This window comes from Typopeltis vanoorti, chromosome 21 (genome assembly GCF_054136105.1).
Source record: "Typopeltis vanoorti isolate ZY-2024b chromosome 21, IOZ_Tvanoo_1.0, whole genome shotgun sequence".
Lineage (NCBI taxonomy): Eukaryota > Metazoa > Arthropoda > Arachnida > Uropygi > Thelyphonidae > Typopeltis > Typopeltis vanoorti.
In genome coordinates this window covers 35,316,409-35,343,508 of record NC_143569.1, presented here as the reverse complement: position 1 = coordinate 35,343,508, position 27,100 = coordinate 35,316,409, and the positions used below count along the sequence as shown (strand labels likewise).

The 27,100-nt window shown below is 36.1% G+C and overlaps 1 protein-coding gene across 1 annotated transcript in view; it reads right to left on the bottom strand.

The window, feature by feature from the left end:
- LOC150094736 (cell adhesion molecule Dscam1-like) overlaps positions 1-27,100 on the bottom strand; it is a 298,945-nt gene that overhangs the window by 136,340 nt on the left and 135,505 nt on the right. The window contains exon 12 of the mRNA XM_090411654.1: positions 20,417-20,565. Coding sequence (XP_090267780.1) covers positions 20,417-20,565 — 149 coding nt within the window. The remainder of the gene's footprint in view (positions 1-20,416; positions 20,566-27,100) is intronic.

Genomic DNA, 27,100 nt, shown 5'->3' with positions numbered 1-27,100 from the left:
GGGAAACAGGGCGAACTATCCCAATCAGACAAGATGAACACAAACGACACATTAAATATCTCCATTTTGGTAAAACCGGCCTTTCTGACCACGCACTCCAAACATACCACAGAATTGATTGGAAAAATACCAAGTCCCTACACCGCACCAAAATCTGGTTTGAGAGAAAATTTAAAGAGTCATGTGAAATGCTCAAACACAACCCAAATCTCAACAAAAATGATGGCCTAACCATTTCAAGAATGTGGAGGACCCATCTACAACCTGTATAACAACCTAAACTAGCCATAGAAAAATCCCACTACAAGAAGACAACCTGGTGAAGAAGTGTTTGTAACTTTCAACAGCAACTGAAAGAAATTATAACAATCAGAACTATCCAGAAGAATATTAATACATGAGGACTTTAGCAGTTTATTGGAGTTGTATTTATTTATTTATTTTATTTTTATTTATTTATTATCACAAGAGGTCAGGCTAGGGAAAAGGATCAACTAACTATGTAGATTTAGTTTACTGGCATACAGGGCATGAGCATGTAGCTTGGTTCCGTATACACTTGTATTCTTCCGATGATGACCTCGATACAGGGGTCGAAACATCAAGTTTTATTTATTAGTAATTAATAAAATAATCTGTTCAACACGTGTGTTTTTGTGTCCCTAAATTTACAAATATGAGTGATCACCGTGTAACCTTAAAAGAAAGTGTCTATAGGTGTATTGCAGGTCACTTTCACGAGACGTGGAAAGTTCATTCCATCCTTTCTTTTGTTTATGGGTCTGAAACAATGCCATTTTTTGATATTTCTGAGATCAAAGTTACATTCTCCTGCTAGTTTGCTGACGTCTTCTTTTAACGATTTACTGTTTTCCATCAGAAAGTTCAGGTTAACGACATTAAGTCTCCTATTTCCTATGATGATTATAATAATATTAATCATTAAAAATAATAATAATAATAAAAGAAATTCACAATCAATGTCTCAACGTTAATGTGCCTACCACTGAAAAAATGCCAGCAAACTTTGCAAACTCATTAGCATATCACTCCAAGACACTATGGAGGCAATGAATAAAACATTCAATGCCACTGAACATTCATTCCAAACCAGATGCAATGCTAAACAATGACATCTGCAAGTTTGTTGAATTTCCCTGGGAAAATCATTAGGCGTCACCACTTTGGGCCAATGAACACACAGAGTGAGAAAACTAATCTTATGTGGAGCTATTCAAAGTAACTTGCGATATGCCAGCAAGCAGACTAGCATTCATAACTGCCATGAATAACATGTCAGAAGTTACAACGCTATGTTACGTATATGAGCCTGGCCAGATTCCACTTACAATGCAGTGGAAACAAGGCAAAAAAAATGATGGCAACAACTGGAAGAAAAATGATAAAGTGGAGACCACACATGGACAATTAATTATGAAACAGGAGAACTAATGTGAAAATCCAGTCCTATTGCTAGCCAGTGTGGAAACTATCATAGGAAACATGAGTGACTGATGTGGTCAACAGCAAACCTTGCAGATCCTTCTCAATACACTACACCCACATACGTGGTTTCCATTCAAACCTCAATGATGTCCACTTCCATCTTCAGTCTACAAAACTCGACTTAATTTTCCTGACAGAAACCCAAATTCTAATTCTCCAACCACTATCTGACTATGACTAACTATCATAGAGAACATGAATTACTAATGTGGTCAAGTATCGGGAAGGATCTGTGAAGTAATGAAACTTCACAGATCCTTCCCAATACACTACACCAATATACATGGTTTCCATTAACGTTTGAATGATGTCCACTTCCATCTCCAGTCTACAAAACCCTACTTAATTTTTCTGACAGAAATCCAAATTTCTAATCCCTCAAGAACTACTCACCTCATCTTTCCCAGTTACACTGTTTGATTCATTCTGCCCTAAAGGTGTGGGTTTGTGCATAAGTTTGCACCACCATACTGTGTCAAAGAGTGCCAAACACGGAATCTCTCTCTCTATTTTTACCTTCTTTGACTGAAGATCTCTGTATTCCATTCTATTAAATTCATTTTCTGTTTCTACTACTCCCTTCTAATGCCACCAATAACTCTCAACTTTTCAAATTTCCTTGGCTTAAAATTTGATATTCTTCAACCCAACTTTCCTAACAGAGGTCATTTTCATTGGAGACTAATGTTCACAACACCAGCTGGCTCTCCTACTCCAATTGCACCAAGCAGATAGAGAGGCTGGGTCATTTGCCATCAGCAAAGATCTTACACAAATAGTACATATGCCTACCAGAATACCGGACAACCCTAATGACACTCCAAATACCTTGGATCTCTGCTAAACTAGTCACTCATCCAAGTATACTGTGAATATATGTAATCTGACCTCTAGGTAGTTCAGAGCACAATTTGTGCTGATTGCTTCTCCCATGAAACAAGAACACAATCACTTGCATCCTGCATCATAGAGAATTACAAGAAATGCCAAGTGGGACAATCTATGCAACTATTATGCGACATTTCCTTGGATGGATTATTGCTTCCAGCCATCTGACCCAAACCTACGTGCTGAATGTATCACCGAAATAATCCTTTCACATGGAAACATTTATTCCCTGTTCCACTCTAAGTTCTCATCCCTATCAAGCTTTGGTTCTCTAACAGGTGTGCCAAAGCTGTACAAGAGAAGAATCGAGCATACCATAACTGGCTCTCACATCCAAAACTCCGACCACCTATATTGCCTATACCAAAGCCTGGAATAGTTGCAGGAAAACTATCAACATATTAAAAACTAACTTTGAGAGAGCTAAAAGCAGGAAACTTGCATCCTATCCACATGGCAGCCATGCATTCTGGTCTCTAACCAAATGCCACTGGTCGCAACCTCTGCCCGACATTGTTCACACCACTGTTGCATCCTGATAGCTCTGTTGTATCATCACCTATAGCAAATAGCAGTCTCTGACTTCCTACTTCTCAAATTCCTGTACTGCTGATTTTGGAAAATGTCTCCCAACCATCCCACACATTCTACACTCAATGCCCAGTATGTCCTTTCATCCAAAAGAGATCAGGAAAAATTTGCTCCAATTGGATACCAAAAAGTCTCCTGGCCTTAATGGCATTCCTCCTATTGTCCTAGAGGTCTGTGCTCCAGAGTCTACTCCCATTCTATGTTGAGTGTTTTTTTATACTCTTTTATTCCACTGGTATCCAAACCCTGCAGTATGGAGATTAGTCCATATTCAACCTATCCCTTTTTAGGGATAGGTTGAATATGGACTAATCTCCATACTGCAGGGTTTGGATACCAGTGGAATAAAAGAGTATATGGACTTATCTATACTCTCAAACTAATGTCCAATTTCTCTTACTCTAATTTTTTCCCAAAGTAATGGAAAGAGCTATCAACACAACTGCTATGATATTTTGAAGACTCAGCTAATAAACGATCCAGTTTTCATCACTGTCGTCAACAGATAATCTACTCACTTATGTCACCCATATCTAGACAAAAGACATAGAAGTCTTAGGATATCTCCACTTTGTTTGACTGGGTCTGGCACAAAGGCCTGTTAAGGAAACTCCAATCATTTGGTCTGTCCTCTGACTTCTACAGACCATGAAGTTTCTGACGAGATGCTCATAGAAGATAAGGAACCATCCACTAAATATACAGTATAACTAATGCAGGGGTCCCACAAGTCTCTGCTTTCTTACCCACCCTATTCTTTCTTTACATAAATGAGATGCTCATAGAAGATAAGGAACCATCCACTAAATATACAGTATAACTAAGGCAGGGGTCCCACAAGTCTCTACTTTCTTACCCACCCTATTCTTTCTTTACATAAATGAGATGCTCATAGAAGATAAGGAACCATCCACTAAATATACAGTATAACTAAGGCAGGGGTCCCACAAGTCTCTGCTTTCTTACCCACCCTACTCCTTCTTTACATAAATGACTTACTCTACCACACTATCAATCCAATACATATTTTTGCTGATGACAGCACATTGCATTCCTCCTTTTCATTTGACAAGTCTGGCAATGCACAAATTACCACAATCTTCAGAGCCTTAATCTTTACCACTTTAAATAAAGCTCTCCAAAACATTCAATGGTGTCTGGATAACTTCAATGCAAGCAAGCAATACACAACTCTTATTTCACACAAAAAAACTTGGGATAACACCAACTTCAAATCTCTGTTGGCACAAACATAAATATTGCCTCCTCTGCCTTCAAAACGTTAGGTTTTCTTTTTCACTTGAGGCATTACTCTAACTCAAAACAGCTAACTTTATACAAATTGCAAATCGATCTGACCATTGAATATATAGGCTCTCATATTTGGAGTGGTGCCCCCCCCCCCCAAGAGCTCCCTAAAGATACCAAAAAAGGAAAGTCACCAGAATTAGCATCAAGGCATGTAGCAATTAATCAACACTCCCTCACAGTGCATTTCCAAACTTGTTGAACAAATTTCTCCTGCTCTTTGTTCATTCCTTCCACTATTGCACTTTGGAACAGTCTGCCATCTCATGTGTTTCCCAAGGATTAACTGTTTATGGGTTTCTCATGAAAAAAAACTCAATCTTTCGGACTCATCTGCCTTTTGGAATAGAAACAAGCTTAACCAACTAGAAGCCAATAAGTTAATTAGTGAACATCAATATAGATTGTGGCATTCCAAGTACACAGCAGATCCTATTGTTACCATCACCTGTTTATAGAAAATTTTTACCAAAATGTTTACCAAAGCTGTGGAAAAGTTTAATGAAACTCATGAAGCCACTCTAGATATTTCCAAGGTATATGATCTGGCCTGGCACAATGTTCTACTTACCAAATTATCATCTTATGGTCTATCATCCATCCTTTCAGGCCAAATTCCTCTTTAGTCATTCACTGCATGTCATGGCAGACTGTTTCCTTTCTTTGATTTCCTGACCAATGCAAGGGTACCTCAGAGCTCTGTACCTTCGTCCACTCTTTCTCCTATTCATAAATGGCCTATCACTAACCTCGAACATTATCCAAAGATGGGATGCTCCATTCATCTTTTTCATTTGACAAACCTTGATATGCTCATAATATCCTAAGCTACAAGATATTCCATAATCAATGCCTTAAACACTACACTTCTTGCTATATTTCAATGTCGTGAGGATTACCTTGTCAACTTCAATCCATAAAAAAAAACACAATCATGTCTTGCTTCATGCACAAAAGACCATATTTCATCTCTCATCCCTTTGATAATGCCAAGATTTAAACACAAAATCAGATCTCTTCTTGGACTGACTTGCACCTATAGCCTCTCCTGACATACGAACATCACATTCAAACTCTCCTCCACATTATAAAACTGCTTTTTCTCATCTGTGCAACCCCTTTCAATATTAATCCCAAATCTACCCTATCTTAGAATACTGTTCTCCCAAATGGGATGGTGCGCCAAAAACCTTCTAAAAATGCTCAATGCTCACCAGAAGAGGGCAATTTTGTTACCTGGTGACCATTCTCACACTCATTCCAGTGACCATTACATCTATTCTATTCTGCTGAACATCCATTCACTGTTCAGCTCCAAACATAATGAACCAGTCACTAAAAAACACACGTTAACCACAGTGATAAGTTTTAATATGTAAATATTTCACCCAAGTATCTTGGGACATCCTTAGTACAATAATTCAAACAATACTAGGAATAACATACAGTTAGGGCACATCATTACAATGGAATCTCAATATGCATGCAGTAATGTGTTATAGAAGTAAATTAAAATATAACTGAAAAAATTCCAGTTAGACTTTAATTTATTTCTATAACACGTTACTGCATGCATATTGAGATTCCATTGTAATCATGCACCCTAAGTGTAGGTTATTCCTAGTATTGTTTGAATTATTGTACTGAGGATGTCCCAAGATACTTGGGATGAAATATTTACATATTAAAACTTATCACTGTGGTTAATGTGTTTTTTAGTGATGAATTCACCACAGGTTTCATTGTTTAAAAAATAATGAACCGGTGTTCCATTCTCCTCTTTCATACCTTCCACTATGGTCTGGAAGAGTATTTCCCCACACAGTTTTCCTTAAGGACTACAACCTGCAGTTGTTAAAAAAATGTTCCTTCTTGATCACTTGCCCTCACACACAGCATTGATGCAATATAGGTTTTCAACCTCTTGTGTCTGTGGGATTGATAAGTGAAAGATTGATAAGTGAAAAACAGTGACATTCAATATTTATTATATTTTTTTAAACCTAATATTTTGGTCATATAATTAATGTTGATACTTGTTCCGACTGCATGTATAACACATACCCATTTAATTAACTGTAATAGTTTCAATTGTCTTTAATGTCCTGAAGATGTTAACCATTACAGTTATTGAAATATTTGAGTAAATAAAATCATTTATTATTAATATAGTGATTTCTTAATTATCCAAATTTCAGAGAACCAAACCATGAATAGGTCAGTGTGTCAATCAACTTGTCTATAGCACCATGTAACTACCTAGAATATGTATATTCATCAATAGTTTCACTGGACATCAGATGTTGCATGGTCACTGCACTCTTTGGCAATGTGCCACACAAACACTTGCCAGGTAGTCCTGTTATAGGCTTTTCTCAAGGCTTGAACTCTCCCAAGACTAGTCACTCTGGACATATAACCGACTCACTGAAGGTCAATCACTTTTTTTTTTTTTTTGCCAGGAACTTTACCTATCAATGTTTGATGTCCAAGTATGGGTGCATTTGCAGGTGTTTCTGAAAGAAGCTGGTATTGGTAATAACTGATCTGTTAGCATGGGTAAATTCCAACAGTTTTTCACAACAGGTGTTACGTTCTCCCAGATCTAACTACCATACGCATTCCCACTTTTGCATTGAAATCTCCTAAGATGAAAAGAACATCCTTCTCTTTGGTAGGCAGTTCAAAAAGTCCAAGTTTTCATAGGACTCCTCACTCTCTTCATCAGGTCTGTCTGTAAGCAGTGCATAAACAACCATGACTGATACCTTGACAGGATGAACTTTAAGTCTAATAAAAAAAAGTATTCTGTCATTAACAGGCTTATAACCAAGAAGAGCACTTGCAATCCTTCATCATTACCAAAGTATCCTTAAATCACCTCCTGAATAAACAACTAGTTAACTATCCCGTCTTTTGAAATTACCTTCATCTGGTCGCTGTCATTCCAAAGTTGTCAATTTTATATCTCTCTATCCATAGTCCTGTCCCTTGCATTTCATGTGCCATGTAAAGTTTGCCTCTAAGGTCAATAACATGTCTTCTCTTATCTCCTCATTCACAATAACATTGACAATATACTTCTCAAACAGGATACTCTGCCTAAATACTGAATGCAGCTCTGATTATTCTGTGCAACAGCCAATGCAACATAAGATTTGTTATAAGACATAACTATACTGGGATTTTGGAATTGAAGTCTCTGCAAGAAAAAGTGGTTGGTTGCATAGGCCCTTCCACAGAACAGGTAGAATACCAATTGGTCTTAATGGTTCACAATTTCTTATTCTTTATCTGAAGCAACCCTTTTAGGGCTTACCTCATCTGCTGGTAGGAGTGGGTTCTCCCAAAGGAGACCAATATATATGGACATGTATAAACTAATAACATGTCTGGATAAAAAGCACATGCCATTTCCACTTTTATTTCATTATCTATACTGATCACTTATGAAGAACATGGCATCAAACTTGATAGCAAAAGGAGATACTAAACTCAGCAGAACTTTCATGTTCAGTCAGCATTGATTCCCTTATAACAGACTGTCTATGGTGAGACACTGATGGTGATTAGATGGTCTTATATTGAGGTGGGAGGGTTTTTGTCCTGCAAAATAGGCAAACAACCAGAAGAATGCATAATTTTTATGCATGTAGACATTGCAGATAGGATTATAAGCAATAAGTAAGTTTCAAAGGGGCCAGGTTACTTGGGCCTGACAGGTCACCAAGTCATGAGGATGGGATTAAACTGCTTTATTTTATGCAGTTCATGTGATACTACTGAATTTCATTGCTATAAGTCTTCAGCCCTTTTTATTATTTTACTAAACAGAATAAATGCTGTAATAAATTTTGTGTGAAAATCTGAATTAGACAGGAACTATGAAAATAGTCAGGAATATGGAAAACATCAATAACATACTCAATGGAGAACCAACAGAGCAAGTAAATAAGCAAAATATTTTAGGTACAAATTTTAGTGAACATGGAAAATATGGAACAAGGCAACAAAATAGGTAAAGCTGGTAGAGTAGAGAGTCAGCTGAACAGATCTATATGGAACTCCAAAACACTAAACTAGAGCTATACAAGACAGTCTTCATAGCAACTAACTTGTGGATCTGAAAGCGAATTTAGAAATAAAACACATAATAGACTTATAAACCTGAGTCTAGTAGCCGACAGGAGGAACTTTTTCTAAGCCTTTCTTCGACCGGTTCCTGAGTTACTCGATCTTTGGCACGGGCAAGCAGATTTTTTCCTCCTGGAAACTCTGGTTTTTCATTCCATAAACTCAAGAAAACTGATCATAGAACCCACATTATTTCAGACAATAACATATCCTGTTAGGGTTAGGTACCAAGAGATAGCAGCACTTGTTTGCTTGTCTCTTCATCAGTGCACCTATAATTAGTGATTAGGCCAGCTATCTCTGATTGGCTACTGGTGGAGATTGAACAGCTCACTCAGTCTCCAAAAGCTAGATAGGGTTTAAAGCGTCACCTACTCCCTATAAGGTAGTGGGTCTTAACCATTTTAGTGATTGGCACCCTCTTGAATCTAAAAATAAGTTCTTGCATCCCCTTGAAAAATGTGTTTCTATTTTTTTTATTTAAGAAATTACATCTATTGCAAGATAATTTTTTTATTGAAAAATAAACACATACATACAAAACAATATCTCAATTTTTAATGGCTATGTTGTTGTTTATTCATAATAATACTTTTGTATTATTATGAATGCGTGGCTCTTTTCAAAATTTTAAGATTTTGAAAGAGCCACGCATAAGTTATCACTTGCATTTAAGCGATTTCTGGCTTTTGTTTTTATGTGCAAAAGTGATGATAATCCCATTTCACACAGGTAGGTGGTGGCAAATGGTAAAAGTGTCTGCAATGCTGCTTTTGCCAGCTTTGGATAAGGTTCTAACCATGTACACCAGAATTGTTCTAAGTTCAGTTTTTCAAATTCCATTTGAATACGTGCATTGGCTCGTATTTCAATAAGATCATCTTTTATTAAATAGCTGTTGTCCATCAAATCTGAGTCAAATAGAAATGGATCCAGTACCTATCTCTGAACTTTGCTAATATTTCCCATGGTAAAGTATCCATGAAATGATTCACTTATAATTATTATTTTCTCATTTTCCAGAACGATTGAATCAAGCAAAGGAAAGTTTGCAAAATTCCCATTTTCAACTCGATGATTTATTTATTGAACATTTTCAACTTCATTTATTGAAAAAACTAAAAATTTTCCAAATTTTTAGTTTTTCAATAAATGAAGATAATTTTTCACTAGCTGTTATTATGTTCTTACCAAATCCTTACATTGATGTGTTTAATTCATTCAGGTGGCTAAATATATCTGCTAAGTAGGCTAGTCAAAGTATTGCTTCTCTTTTTTCAAAAGCTTTAACTAAATCACAATTTTGGTTAGTAAGAAACCGTATAATTTCCTCATGCAATTCAAAAACCCTGCTTAACATGCAGCCCTTGGAGAGCCACTGTACTTCAGTGTGATAAAGAAGCACAGCATGAACAGCACCAATTTCTTCGCACAAAGCACAAAAGATATGATGATTAAACGCTCTTCCTCGGATATACTTTACTACATTTACTGCAGTAGTTAAGTGTTGTTTTAAATTCTCTGGCAAAGCTTTCAATGCAAGTGCATGACGATGCAACATGCAATGCGTTATTGTAACTTGTGGTATTTCTGTCTGGATGTATGAAAAAAATCCAGAATTTTTGCCCAACATTGCAAATTGAGCCTATCACATTCATGGGTATTTGATGTTTCAAAAAAAAAGTTTTTAATATGATTGAAAACATCAATTCCAGTGGCTTACAAAATAAAAATTCTTCCAACATTTATTTTTCCTTAATGTATCGCACAAATACCAACAACTGACTGCAATCATCAACAACATTTGACTCTTCCAGTTGAATACTCACTTTTAGAGGACTGGCTTTGATATCTTCTACTACTTGCAGTAAAATATCAACACCGAGATCTTGAATGCGCGATCAAATCACATCGTTCGATAACAGAATCTGCTGAATTTTCCTTTGTGCTTCAGAACCCAATACAATTTTTGCAATTTCAAGTGCACATGGTTTTACCAATTCCTTCTTAGCACACAGATATGCCACTTGATAAGAAGCTTCTAACAAGGGCTTTTGAACTGGCGCAATGTCAAATTTTGTGATAGTACCGCTAGTATCAAATCATGCCTTCTTAGACTTCAAGATGTTAAGAGTATGTCCTGCAGATACACCACCATGCTGATTGTTGAAATGCTCTAACAACTTTCACGGTTTAAGATTGGAGTTTGAAAAAATTTTGCAACATAAATGCATTGTGGTCGTTGCATAACATCTTTTTCTGTTATACAAGTGAATCCATAAGCAACATAATCGTCTTTCCACCAGAAAATGTAATCAATTAATCATATCCTGTATGGGCTATAGTCAATGATTAATGTTGGTAAATTAAAGAAAATTGGTATTCGTTTCTGCGTCAAACCACCTTGTTAACATTCGTACTCAGAGTATGCGAACACATGCACGTATCAGTTTCTTATTGTACTGCATGTGCTGGTAAGTGCGATGCGCTGAGGCAAAAGGTAGAGAGGGTACGAGTGGGGGTCCCAAAAGTCAACGTAGCGTTCGCTAGTTTCTCACAGGCAGTCAGGCAGTAGTTTCCATCGAAAATTTAGAAACTTCTCTCGCACCCCTGGAAATGCTTTTTCGCACCCCCAGGTTAAGAACTACTGCTATAAGGGAATAAAAGATGTTAGTTTATTATTTTATTCTAACACATAATCAAAGAGACCACAAGTGAGTTTCTATTGAAAATCAATAGAAATCACATCAATAAAAAAAGTCATTAAAAATGGAGATATTAGAAAGGAATTTGGCATTGTTACCATTCAAAATGTGTAAGATCAGCTCATCTAAGTGGCATGGCCACCCAAACAGAATAACAAACATAGGTTTCCAAAACAAGTATTTGAAGCAAAAATGGAAGGAAAATTACTCAGAAAGATCAAGATCTACATGGATTGATGTAGTTAACCAGTTTGTTAAAGGAATTAAATGTACTACATCAGAGACCTAGTAATAGATGAATTTGAAAGAAAACTGTTGACAGAAAGTTAATAATAATGTAAACGTAACTATGTACCGGTATTACAGGATGCTATACATACCAATAAATAATAAATCCCAGAATAAAATCTGGTTGACAAAGTGACTGGTAATACCAGTCAGTGAGAGTGATTGTGACCTCAGGAGGTAGAAAACAGATGTGAAAGTTTTGAGAAGAAAAAATTTAAGGGCAATTATAAGGCAGGTGATTATGGAAGACTAAAGTCAGCTTGAGAAAATACCTTGGAAGGTATCAAGAACCCTGTGTGGGGACACCTGTAACCCCTATCGGGCACGTCCCCTGGTGGCGGATCGGGGAAGGCTTGTCATAGTTTACTATGAAGGGTAGGAGGGAAATAAAATACCTCCCGCGGACCAACAGGATAGCACTTCCCTCATAGGCCGGTCTGGGGGCCTCAAAGGTGGCAGCCCCACCACCAGACTCGGGTGCTGAAGGCTAATCCCCTGCACATCTTAAAATTTCACTCATTAAAAGAAATAACAAAGAGATAGCCGAACTGCCTAAATGGTTAACGACAAAGCGAGGAAAAAGGTACATGAGATACGGAACATGAAACGTTAAAAGCCTACATGGAAAGGAAAACGAATTAATAGATGAATTTAAAAAATCAAGATTAGATTTGCTAGAAGTCACAGAAACAAAAAAGAAAGGTCAAGGCTGCCAGAAAATGAAAGATGGGTATATACTTTTCTATTCAGGGGTAAACCCAAGAGAATGGGGAAAACAAGGGGTAGCTTGCATAATTAAACCAGATCTCAAAGAATATATTACTAAATGGCAACTAATAAACGAAAGGTTGTTGACAATTACTATAGATTTTAAATCAGACAACCAAGTATTCACTGTAATTGTTGCATATGGCCCAAATGATAATGCCAATAAAGAAATTAAAGATGAATTCTTCGAACTCTTACAAAAAACAATTGAAGAAGTTCAAGGGCATATCATACTACTAGGAGACCTTAATGGCTGGGTAGGGAATCAAGTAGATGAAGAAACGAAACAAGTGTTGGGATCACAAGGAGAAATAAACCGGAATAATAATGGAGAAAGAATAATAAATCTTTGCCTTACAAATAATTTAGTAATAGCGAATACTATGTTCAAGCATAAAGAAATCCATAAGTTTACCAGGGAAGAGCCCAATAGAAACGAAAAATCTATAATCGACTACGCCATCATAAGCAGATTGTACTGGAAGTATACAAAAAATACAAGAGTCTACAGAGGTCCTGAAACAGGCAGTGACCACTACTTATTAGTATTGGAAACAATCCATAAAATAAAAGTTGAAAAATGTAGAAAAAGTAGCAAGGAAATAAATGTTAAGATAAAGAACTACAAACTAACGAAAGAAGAAACAACCATTGAGTATAAAAGTAAAATAGAAGAGAAGATGAAAGAAGTAGAAAAAGAGATATATGAAGACCAAGATGTAGAAAACCTATGGTACAGGTTCAAAACACTTCTAGAAACAAGCAAAGAAATTTGTGGTGTATCATTAAATAATAAACAGAAGAAACATAAAACACCCTGGTGGACTGAAGAACTAAAAGAAGAAATTAAAAAGAAAAAGCAATTATGGAAGAGATATATAACATCAAAGCTGCAGGTTGATAGAGAACTATACAACAACCAAAGAAATAAAGTTAAAACCTTAGTGAAAGCAGAGAAAAGAAAATGCTGGGAAGACTTCGGACATACTTTAGAACAAAATTTTAAAGGAAACCAAGAACTCTTCTATAATGTTTTAAGAAGAATGAGGTCAAAGAAAGAATGCCCCATAAAGTTTATCAAAAATAAGGATGGAAAGTTACTCACAAATTCCAAAGACATCATAGAAAGATGGAAACAGTACTTTCAAGAATTATTGGAAGATGCAGGACATGGAAAAAATAGAACCCTAAGAGCAAGACACACAAGCAAAATAGAAGATCAGAGTGAAGAAATTCATGCAAATGAACTGTTAGCAGCAATAAATAAAATAAAACTGGGTAAATCAGCAGGCCATGACCAAATAACACCAGAAATGATAAACAATTTAGGAATGAAAGCCATAAAATTTCTTTTACACCTATTCAATGTTGTATGGAAAAAGAAAATTATTCCCAAAGACTGGGAAGTAGCTATAATAATCCCTATATTTAAGAAAGGAGACAACTGCAAATGTGAAAACCATAGAGGAATTTCGCTTTTAAGCGTTCCAGGAAAATTATATACCCGCATTTTAGAAGCGAGGCTTAGGAATCAAATAGAGGACACACTGGATGAAATGCAAAATAGAAGCACACAGGATCTTATCTTCAGTCTTAGACAAATATCAGAGAAAACATTGGAATATGGAAAAGAACTACATTCATGTTTTATAGATTTTGAAAAGGCCTTTGACTAAGTTCCCAGACACTTAATATGGCAAACATTAAAGAAAAGCAAGATACAAGATAACTTAATAGCAGCCATACAAAGCCTCTACAAAAGTAATAGAAATTATGTAAGAACCAGTAATAATAGATCAAAAGAATTTGAAACAAATGTAGGAGTGAGGCAAGGCTGTCTCCTCAGCCCTCTTCTCTTCATCGTAGTAATGGATGAAATTTTAAAGGCATGCCAAACAAAAACAAAAAAATTCCACTTAGGATACAGGAAACTGAAAGAAACCAGGATTTCACATATGGCTTTTGCAGATGATGTAGTGATTCTAGCAAATACAGCTGAAGATCTGCAGTACAATATCAACATTTGGTATGAAGAAACAGAGAAAAGGAATATGACCATAAATATAAACAAAACTAAAACAATGATCATATCTAGAAACCAACAAAAACACATAATAAAAATAGAGAATCACCAACTGGAGCAAGTCCACTCCTTTAAATACTTGGGATCATATATACAAGAAAATGGTAGACTAGACACAGAAATTAACAGGATAACCGGGGAAACAAAGCTATTCTATGCAATGAAAGACCCACTCCTAGATAAGAAAGAAGTCACCCAAAATACCAAAATGGCAATGTACCGTTCAGTGTTTCTACCAACATTAACATACAGTTGTGAGTCTTGGTGTTTAACAACAGGAAACAGAAATAAACTACAAACAATTGAAATGAAATATCTCAGGAAAGTGGCACAAAAAACAAGACTAGACCGAATAAGAAATCAAACCATAAGAGACAGCCTTCAAGTTGCACCTCTGAATCAATTCATGACTCAAGCCCAAATGAGATGGTTTGGACATCTCAATCGAATGGAAGAAGGAATAGCAAAAACTGTATATGAAAGCCAGAAAATAGGAAAAAGAAACATAGGCAGACCCAGGAAAGGTTGGCAAAAGGAAATTAAAGAAAAATTGGAAAAGAAGGGAATTAACTGGAAAGAAGCAAGACAACAAACCCTGGACAGGACAGCATGGAAATCTCTTTGGCAAAATCTTGACGCTTAAAAGCATAAGAGATCATAGAAGAAGAAGAAGGTATCAAGAACAAATAAGGTATCGTTCGTTATTGCTCTTTCTTTTTCTTGATCATGATTACCTGAATATGACATCTTACATTCAGGCAATAATGCCTGAAACATAGCAGCATTTCATCTGTTTTAGTCTTCTTAGTTTCGGTAATACCAATTATGTTAATGTAGTTTTTCTAATTCTTCTGCAAGTTCTACTTCTTTTCAATTGATTCTCTTCATGTTGACAGTGTCTTTCTTCAATCCTGATGAGGATGTTGTTACAGCAGGCTGATTTTTCACTTTGTCCTGGTTCCATGTCTTGAGAAGCTTTGTCTAATCAAGCAATGAAACAGATATCCTTGCATCACTTTATACCATCATTTTGCATGTAGAAGTTTAAGCCAGTACAAAATATATTCTGGTTGGCCAAGTCCCAAACTGTCAGCCCATCCTTATACATTCATTTATTCAGTATCCAAGCGAATGTCTAATAACAAGACACCACAAGAGGATGAGAAAGGGCTGGACACAGAAGTCAGGATCCCTGATCGGTTCTTTGGATTCATTACAGGAGATCAGTTCTTTGGATTCGTTACAGGAGTCAAATCTAGATAACTAGAAGGAGGCTTGAGTGATCCAGTTAGATAGGAAGACTATCTATGGACTACCTATTACAGAAAATCAGTTGTAACTGATGTTGATGGCCTTATTTTATTTAAATGAATTTTGTCTTTATAAAATTGCAATTTATAAAATAGCTGAATTGTCATCAAATTAGGAAGAGTAATATCACACAGTTCTGACACGTTGCAAGAGGATTTGAATTTGGGTTGAAAAATGGGGATATCCCTTCAATGTTGCTAAGTGCAAAGTTATTCACTTTGGCCAAAAAAAATATGGAATGAGGCTTATCATAGTGGAGGAACTTGGCTTCAGGAGGAATCTGGAGATATGAGATCTTGGCAGATAGGGAGCTGAAGTTTGGGGGACTCATTGTAAAAGTTATGAGTTACACAGCAGATTGTGCTATAATACAAAGAAAGCTCACAAGTACAGACAAGGAGGTGATAATTCCACTATAAGGCATTAGTCAGGCCAGATTTGGATTTCCGTGCAGGAGATCTGGTATTCTGCTATAGTGGCAACAAGGAAACAAAGTGCAAAAGCAAATGACAAAGATTGTCTCATGACTGAAATGTTGAGTATGAGGACAGATTAAGAGAATATGATCTACGAAGCTCATATGATTGTGAAGTATAAGTTGGTTAATTAATTCCCCTGTATCTATTTGACAGAATTATTGCACAGGGTAATTGGGTGAATGAGAGATCATCCCTGGAAACTGTACATAGGTCATGTGAGTAAGGAAGTGAAAAGGAGATTTTTTGCAAGGTGGGTGGTGAATGAATGGAATACATTGCCAGAGTTGGTGGCGAGTGCCCCATCACTAATCATGGAGCCCTGAGGAGTTTTCTCTCTCTCCTATCCTCTTTTTCTCATATATAAATGACCTAGTCTCAATCACTAGAAATCCTTACGTGACCTTACATCAAGATCATCTGCAACCAGTGCCTTAAAAATCGATCTCCATACCCTCATTCAGTGGGACAAAAATAACTTGGTTGCCTTTAATGCTGTCAAAATGCAGTCTTGTCTTTTCTCTTGCAAAGGGGATTTCAGCTCATCTTCCCACATCCTCAATAATACACAAATAACCAGACAGGATGAACTCTCTCCTTGGACTGATATTTACTTCCAACCTCTCTTGGGACAAACACATCACATTAATGGCTTTCTGAGCTTCTAAAAAATTAAGCTTTGTTTTCTGATCAAGAAACTATTTTACATCAACCCAGCTACTAAACTAATACAAATCCCAAATTTGCCCATTCTTAGAATACTGTTCACAGATATGGGATGGTGCACCTAAAACCTCCTTAAAGTTCTTGATGCTGTCTGGAGGAGAAAAATTTGGCTCATAGATGATCCTTCCTGCACAAGCTCACTTCGACTTCTATTTCACAGATGCATTGTTTTTAGCTGTGTTTCTTCTACAGGTACGTCCATGGTCACTTCTCCAGTGAATTGGCAAACATCATTCCTCCACTTGCTGTTAGGCCTGTTAAAACAAGAGCAGCAGCAACTGCAAACTCAAACCTGCTTCTCTTCCTCATTTACTCCATCTTAAAGAGCTTCTTACTGCTCTTTAAGAAAAACATCAACAGGTTTATTCTTTTTCAATCCTTATCTGCATCTCACACAATGACACTGATGTGTTATAGATTCTTGTACCTCTCATGTGTGGGATAAATATATTAAAAAAAAAAATCATAAATAAATAATACTTATTATAGATAGTGGAACAGATGGTGTCAATGGCAGAATCATATTAAAATGAAGATATCAGGAAAGAACTGGATATTGCTAGCATTCAAGAATATGTAGAAAAGCAGGTGTTTGATGCCAAGATGGCAGAAAAAAAGGCTCAAACAAAGACCAAGATCTAGGTGGATTGATTCAGTTAGATGCACCTCAGAGACTGAAACGTTTTAGGTGTGCAATTGGAAGAGCGATGGCATGTTGTGCCCTAAGGGCTGGAGAAGGCCTAAGTTCGTTTCTCATTGTGATGAGAGGAATCTTTATATGGTTTTTTTTTAATTGAAGGCGAGTTAACCAATCTCATACGGAGGTAGCAGGATTTTTTCTCCCGGAAACAAGTTTTTAATCCTGCATATAGGCAAATAGGCTTTAAGAACACATGCAATTTACAGACAAAAATACTAGTGGTAGTGGGCAGTAGATATCACTACCTATGTATTTATAGATGATGATGATGATGGTAGTAGCAGCAGTTCTGTGTAGCTGGTAGATTAAATGGTGGAGACAGAGTTGTAGAATGCTCTCCATCGATGAGTCCTTCAACTCCTTGGAGGCATCACAGGAACAATAATAAATATTAATAATAATGTTGGAGTGCTGACAAATAATAGACTAATTTGGAGGGAGGAAAATTGTTGATAGGAGATTAGGAATAATGTAAACTGAATCATGTCATAGTAGCCTGTAAACCCGCTTGAGGTTTACAGGCTGTGTGTTAAGGCTTAAATGTTGGGAGGAACTCATGTTTGAAGCAGTGAAACAGCACTGAGAAAGGACTAAAAGTCATATTTAATTCTTCCAATATTTTGTCTCAGTCAGAGAGACATCTTCTGAAAGTACAATATGAGACTTACCTTTCTCGATGTTGTTTCACTCCATGAAGCATCAAACATGAATCCTTTCAGGCTACATATCAAGAAACTGATGATGATAAAAAAAATAAAATTATAATACACATATACAGGTACACACTTTATAGCACACTTGGTTCTATAGTCTTGTCAGATTAGCTGTTTTGCCAAGATAATGGAGATCATGTAATAATGATTCAATAGTATATTTCTCTCTCTCTCTAAAACACCATGAACTGCCAGAAACTTAAATATTAAATGTGAATTAAATGATTAAATGAAATGAATTAGTATAAATGACACAGTGTAGGGATATAGAATTGTGCCTATGTTTGACATCGCTACCACTGTAAAGTGTTGCTTGCTTAGAAGTCCCAGCTAGGGTTAAATGTATGCAAAATAAGCTAAGAATTGCTCTCAATGAAGATATCACCATTAATTGCAGATGTTAAGCAAGGGTGCATGTGCACATGCAACGCACCATCTGTAGCAGCCCAGTGAATTATGTGGGTTATCGCAGGAATTTTAAATGTGCTCTTGTAATTTTGTCCAGAGGAAAAGGAGGTGCCAGACCATCCATTGTCCAAAAATCAATGGTGTACCTGTAGATATAATCTACTAAATCTGATAATTAGAAGAGGGAGTGATATGAAGAAGACAAACATTGTTTAGATAATCTTACTGAATAGACACTAGAAAGATCTGACATGGCAGAAGAGGAAAAGGAACTATCCCTGAAACTGTTCAAACATATCTCGCACCCAAATAATAACTTGTGATCCATGTAATGATCTCTGTTACACTCTGCAGGATTGTTTAGAATTAAGAGTGTCATGAGAATTTTATATGGTACAAATGTAATTGTCTGTCAACTGCAAATGCTCTCAGGATGTCTACTGGATTTCCCATATTTGCATCCTGTTTGTTTCCAAGACTGCTCAAAATAGAAATACTATTTCCTGAAAGAATTCTGTGTGTGTGTGTGATTTATATTAACTATTGATATTATAGTATACTCCACATTTCTGTAGTAAATAAATATGAATTGTGGAACATATGATATTAATCTTTAAGAAGAAAAAATTTCTTCAGGTATCATAAGATTCTTACTGCACTTTGTGACTGGCCAAGTATTATCAATTAAAATAGTCACTGGCCTTCAATTCTTGGACCAGCTGTTTGCAAGCATAATTGATAACTACAAATCTGACAAAAATAGCTTTCCGAAGAAGTTATTTTTTTCTACAGGATTGGTGCACAAAACAGCACAATTCAATTGTTGCAGCAAACTCCAGACTCATCCTTTTAATTGCAATAAATCGGTAAAGCCAAATCTTTGACAACTTGTATCATTCTAATAACATTCTTGGACTTTCCAGCCAATAGTTAGTTCAAAGATCAGAAGAAATTTTATACCACAAATAAATAGATTTATATGCAGATTAAAAAATAAAATAATATTTGGATGTATATTTTCATTAGACAATCAAATGTGATATCAGAACCCAGAGTTTAAATATAACAAAAACAGGGGAAAGGGGGGGGGGGGGCTCAAACTATAGTGCTTGTAAGAAATAGCTGAAAATCTGCAAAGCACACAGTGACAATATTACTGTATTTTCATCTCATAATTGTAATGAGATTATGAAATATTATTCCACTGTATAAAAGTACCTGTTTATATTTTCACAAATTTTACATTGGTCAAAAACTGTTCGTTTGTTTCTTTACCAGAAAACAGAACTTCAGATTTCTAGCGAGTAATATAGCCAACTGGCAGCATTACTGACAAATAAGTTCCTTGTATTTTTTACTCCAAAAAACTGAGTAATGAATGGCAAATTGTGCATTACAACATGTTAAAGAAAATGAGGCAACATGTCTCATGTTATAATTACAATATGAAATGCTACATTTCAGGGAATTCAGCATATAACTGTGATATCAATTCAGTATTTTGCACTTAGAGTATGAGGGTTATATTATTATTATTACATCACACCTCCAGGGAGTCCAAAGACTCATCGAGGGAGGGCATCAATTCTACAACTCTTCATCTCACTATTCCACCAACCTTCATCATCTAACATCAATGCTATCTATCGCCGACTACCACCACTTGTGCTTCCACAGACAATCGCAAACGTCCATGCCCACAGTGGGATTCAAACCCGCAGCCTTTTGGCTGGAGAGCGGATATGCTGACCACTCGGCCTTTTAAAATAACTCAGAAGCAAAACTCAGATGACAATGTTAAAACCACTTACCAAGGACAACTAACTTGACTTTGCCTTCATCTTCTCCAAATTGATTTTGAACATGACATGCATATACACCAACATCTCCCTGCTGACTGTCATGTAAAAGGAGTTCAGACTTTACACCATTGTCAGTAGTATCCCGAACAATCTCAAACCTGCAACCAGTTAAAAAATTATATGAAACGTTTAGGATAAACTCATTTAAATTATAACAGAAAAAAATATGTATATTCTTGTTTTAATAAATTGATTGTGAAGATATATCATGTGCAAACTTTCTTTGCTTGCACTTGGGTTAAGGATTAAAATAAGAATATAATTTCATGTGTTAAGGCTTAATGCTAGAAGGATACTGTGCTTGGAGGTTTAATTGAGTATTTACAGCACTGGGAAAGATTAAAAACTACTTTAATTCTTCCAATATTTTTTCTCAGTCAAGGAAATTTTCAGGGAGTACAAACTAACACATACAAAGGCATTGCAATACTAGATGAAATATGCGAATATAACACTAGAGTCCTATCTAGTATGGGATGCCCTCCTGTAAGAGGCCTAGGTTGTAAACTGTGATCTCTAAGGATTAATTCCCAAATATCAGAAGGAATTCTGATATCTTAGATACTGGTGTTGCTTATTCTATTCTAATTTCTTCAAAAATTTTACCTGATTCGCTATAGTAGTACCAAATATAGGGAATGCAGTTAATATTTACTATTTTCCTACCTGTTTTAATAATGCATTTTATTGCTTATTTTCATATTAAATAGTAATGTTGAAGTACTTTCTATTCTGACATCATAACAGTTGCTTAACAGGTTATCAAGACCCACTAAATAAATATTTTAAGCAGATGACATCATCTACATAAATTCTCCAACTGTAAATACTCATATCAGAAATATGGACTATTCAATACTCCAATACAGTTTCCTAAAGCTGCAACTGGTCAAGAATGGAAATGCTTCCTTATAGCACGTTGATATTTATCGTGTCATTCACCTATGGGTGACACCATAATATCAAAACTTTTTTGTGCATCTTTCAGAAATTATTTTGAAGTAGTGGCATTTCACTATCAAACTATAATCTCATGAATAACATCATGTAAAAATTTCTCTTAAAAATGAAATTTTGAAACTATTCTCTATTATTTTTGCAATCTGAAAATAAGATACTTCATGTTAATATAATAAAGTTATATGACTTACAAATCAGTTATAATTGTTCGTGCTTTCAGATTAAATTAAAATCACATATGTTATTTTCATAAAGTAAGGGGAGGCAGACCCATCATTTTTTTTTTTTTTTAATCATTAATATGATGTTCACTATATTGATGTTAGGAAAATTACAGGATCAGAAGAATTACAACTGTTGTTTGGAAAACAAAGTTGAGTATGAAAAGAAACTGGCTCTACAAACTAAATTGAATATAAAATAATTCTATCATTATGTTGCAAGTAAAAGAAAGAACGAACATGAAAGAATAACTCTACTGAATGTAGACAGCAGGTGTTTGACAAATGAGTGCCCATTTTTCTAAAAGTTATCAACCTGGTAGCTTTTATGCAACATTAAGTTCACTGTTACCTTTTAACTTAAAGAAACTCAGGTTTATGAGGAGGGGGGGGGATTAGAGTGTTGAACAAAATGAATGAGAGTTCAGCAATAAGGACTGATGAGATCAGTACAGTTCAGTTGACCTGGCTGTCTTGTTAGCTAAGTTATATAATTTAAGCCTCAGAACAGGGAAGATTCCAAAGGAGCAGAAAGAATGTATGATAATCCCATTATACAAGAGCAGTGCAAAGACTGATGTGTCTTGGAGTGGTGGTTAAGATTTTGGAAAAGTTAGTAAGAGCTCAAATACAGAGATGGGCTAATAGAGAATCAATACTTTGGAATGAGCAATATGAGTTATAGAAGGATTTGAGGTGGCATACAGTTATTTGCTGATGATGATGATGATGATGAGGGTAATCAGGAAAGTGGCACATATGCAATACTTACAGAATGATTTGAATAGACAAATTGTGCATATGAAACTGGCTATCAGTTCAATGTGTTAGGAAATTTAAATCGTGCACTTTGGCATAAAATATCCAATGTCACATTACATTGGTGAGATATGCTAGAAGAAGCTGATCAAGCTAGAGATTTTGAAATTTTAGAAGGCACGAAGTCAAAGCTTAAAGGTCATATAGCAAATAAATGTCAGAGGATAATTGCAATTCTGAAACATACTTCGATATCTAGGGATAACAAAGTCATTTTTCCTCTTTACAAGGCCTTGATCTGACCTCATTTTGACTACAGTGTGCATGTGTAAAGAAAATTTACTACTTGCACATCACAGAAACTTTAGTTAATATTCAAGCATAATCCATAAAGCTCTCATACAGCTGCTGTGGCTGGTGTTTAAACACATGTAATATTACTTGACCTGCAAGATGAGCACAGGTCAAGTAATGTTGGGAGATTAATGAGACATAGATCAGGAGGAGGATTGGTCACACAGAGGTAAGGAAATGAAATTTATCCAGCTGTTCAGAGATAATTACCTGAGGCAGCATGTAATGGAGAGGACACAAGATTTGAGTGTGCTGGATCTGATTATAGCATCAGAGAACTTAATAATTAATCTGCCTCTGCTTGGGGGAAAGATTGCTAGACATACAAAGTTTTTTGTTAAGAAAGGATATATGTGGAATTACACTCTCTTACTCCACTGGTATATATCCTAAAGCCTGGAAACTGGCCCACATTCAACCCATTCCTAAAAAGGGTGACAAATCACTGCCATTTAACTACTGCCCTATCTCACTCACTTCAGTCCTATCTAAAGTGATGGAGAAAACCATCACCTCTCAACTCCTACTCTACCTTGAAGGTGCCCAACTTTAAGCGACCACCAGTACGGATTCTGTCAAAGCCGATCAACAGGAGATCTACTCTCATACATCACCCATCGCTGGACAAATGCCATGGAGAAATTCGGCAAATCCCAAGTAGTTGCACTTGATATCTCTAAAGCCTTTGACCGGGTCTGGCACAAAGGCTTGCTAAGCAAACTCCCATCATTTGGACTGTCTCATGACTTCTGCAGATTGCCAGCTTCCTGTCTGGACGAACACTATGTGTGATGGTAGATGGCTCCCTATCCTCTCACCATCCAACTAATGCTGGGGTCCTACACGGTTCAATTCTCTCACCAACCCTCTTCCTTCTGTATATCAATGACCTACTTCAGTTGACCTCTAACCCAATACACAATTTTGCAGACGACAGCACATTACACTCCTCCTTCTCATTTGACAAACCCAACTCTACACAACTCGCTTCAACCCACAGAACATCAACCACCACTGCCCTTAATTCTGACCTCCAAGCCATCTTCCAATGGGGCTCAGATAACCCCGTCAACTTCAATGCTAGTAAAACCAAATTCTGTCTTATTTCTCACAAAAAAGAACCATTTCCCCCAACATTATTTTTGATAACACTCAAATTCCCAGACAAGACGAGATCTCTCTTCTCAGAATTACCCTGTCATCAAGCCTCTCCTGGAATAAACACATCACAACCCTTGCATCCTCAGCTTCCAAAAAACTAGGTTTTCTCTTTCGTTCAAGACGCTACTTCACCTCTAAACAGCTGTTAACATTATACAAATCTCAAATCTGCCCAGCTATCGAATACTGCACTCACAATTGGAGTGGGGCTCCTAAAAGCTCCCTCAAAATGCTTGACTCAATACAGAGGAGAGCAATTAGATTGATAAATGATCCATCTCTCACCGACTCACTCCCCTCACTTTCACATAGATGCTTGGTCTCTGCGATTTGTATAATTCTATAAATATTTTCATGGAAAATGTTCATCCAAAACAGTATCAATAATCCCCCCCAACTCTGTACTAAGCCCATTGAAACACGTACGGCTGTCGTCCAACATCCTTTCACAGTACACCTTGAAACCCACAGAACAAGTTTCTTTTTCTCCTCCTTCATCCCTGCTACTGCGGAATAGTCTTTCCCCTGACGTATTTCCCAAGGAATACAACATACAGGCTTTTAAATCAAATGTAAACAAGTTTCTCCTTTCCCAACCCACTACCCATATACGGTACCAACGTACAATAGGTTGACCATCCAACCTCTCGTATATGGGCCCAACATATATAAAAAATAAAAATAAAATTAAAAAAAAAAAAAAATCACCATAATTTCTTTTACAGCAATCTTTCCCTCCATTTCTGAGCTTTTTTCAACAGCCAACAGAATATTTTGCACCTTCCTAATATTTATTTTCTATGTTCTTACCAAAGTCAGGGAAAAGGAGTAGCTAGAGTATCATATAGTATCTTCCCATGACTTTTGTTTAGCTACAAACAGGATTCCCATGACTTTCTGTTTAGTTACACAGTGTTTAGCTTTCTTACATCTGTCTCTGTATTCTCTAAGAGCACAAGATGACTTATTTGCCAGGAACTTTCGATATGCTTTCTTCTCCTTTAGTACCTCTTTAACTTCCTGTGTCCACCATGGAGTTCTGATTTTTCTATCCATACAGACAACCTCACCACATGCCTCTCTGTTTGAATCAATGTTTTGCTCCTGTTCTCAACTCTTTCATTCTTTCTTCATTAATGTTTGTGTATTTTAGTCTACAGTTCACATTTGAGAGCTGCTCAACTTTTATTTGCTTTTAAAACTTTCTTACATGTACTTCTTTTTAGTATGAAATTCAATTTTATCCTGCTCAAGACAAAATGTGATCACTTCCAATTTGAAATCATCTGTACACTAGTGTCCTGCACACCAGTGAGAAAACATCACTATCCACAATAACATAGTCAATTACACTTTTCTTATTCCTTGCCATTTCCCTCCATGTGAATATTTGCACATTTTTATGTTGGAACACTGTTTTAGTAATAACTAGTCCATGTCTTGAGCAGAAATCCAACAAGTATTTGCCATTATTATTAGCTTTGCTCTTTTCTCCAAATTTTCCCAAAATATTTCTGTATATCTGACAATTATTTCCAACTTTTCATTTTTCATTGTGTCAGTTGCTTTCTCCAAAGCCTCAAAATATTCCTCCACTTCTACCTTAGTAGAACCTTCTGTGGGACCATAGGCACAAATAAGTCTCATTGTCCAGTTCCCCAATCTGATATTTGCCCACATCACTCTACTTGATATTGCCTGCCATTCAAGAAGATCAGCATCACATTTATTGTTGAATACTATAGCTACTCCTTTTTCCTTGCTTTGCCTGAATATAACATTTTGTATTTATTGCTTAGACAGAATATAATTTCTTGGCATTTTAAATTTATAATCAAGTGAAAAAAACTTTCTACGATTATCTCTGATCCAGAGTATTTTAATAATAAAGCAACACACCTTTTCACTACTTGAATATGAGAAATATACGACTTCTGCATTAATTTAACTTAGGTTTAATTTCATTAATTCTTGGGCATGGTTCCCACTGATGAGACTTCAATAAATGTTGAAACCAGTCTGAGTAGCGATCTTACCATAATGAGTAACATTATGTACATCTGAAACTAGATACACTTTGCATTATGGGATAGTAAGATGAATGATGTGAAGTCATCAGTCTCTATATAAAATTAGCCTAGTTATGAAGACACTCCTATGCAAACTTTGTTTACACTTAAGTAAAGGATTAAAAAATACAATTTCTTAATAAGTATAATTTAATTCTTTCCTTTAGTGTTTTATTTCTAACTCAGCTGTCAGATTCATAAGTTAAAATTGGTTTGAACACAGTGTTACATACAGTTCAGTATTTTGAATGATTTCTCTTATTCCATACAAATTTATTCAGTTTATCTACTGTACTTGCTAGTTCTGTTGTCCATTTCCATACATAATTTGCCATCTTCACTAAAAATTGTGCCTAAACAGGTGAAATGTTTTTGTTCTATAGGTTCTCTATTCAGCATGCAGTTGATACTTTCAATATTCCTGCCTATTTTCAGTCATTGTCAAGTTTATTGTATTTTTCATACCCAATTTATTACAGCAGTTATTTAGTTTAGTTAGGGAATCCCACACACCTATACTGGGTTTATTTAGTAATATAAGATCATTTGCATACAATAATATCTTCAATTTTGATATCCGGTTTAATGCTACTTTATTTTGTAAAATGATTCATATAGATGATGATGAATCTTCTTCAGCTACTCCCATTTCTATATGAGGTCACTGTTTCTGATGAGTCTTCTCCACTGGTTTCTATTGTTTTTCTTCTTCAGACCTTCCTCTACATTATCTTTCCACCTTTTCTTTTGTCTTCCTCCTTAGCAAAGGTTGGTCGATTGGTAGAGCCTCTTCTACTAATGGCTCGCAAAAAGGTAAGCAAGTTCGAGCACGGTTAGTAGTTGGAAGGGGTTCAATCCAGGCACACTCTCCCTCGATGAGTCTTTCGACTCCCTGGAGGTGTCACATAATAATATTTCCATCATCATGATACTTCATATTTTTCATTTCACCTCATTACATGTCCATACCATCTTAATCGTGCTTCTTGCATTTTGTTTGTAATTGCAGCCACCTTTACTGTACCTCTGATGTGTTCATTCCTCACATGGTCTTTCCTAGTTATTCCACACAGCCATTGAAACATCCCCATTTCTGTAGTGCTAATCTT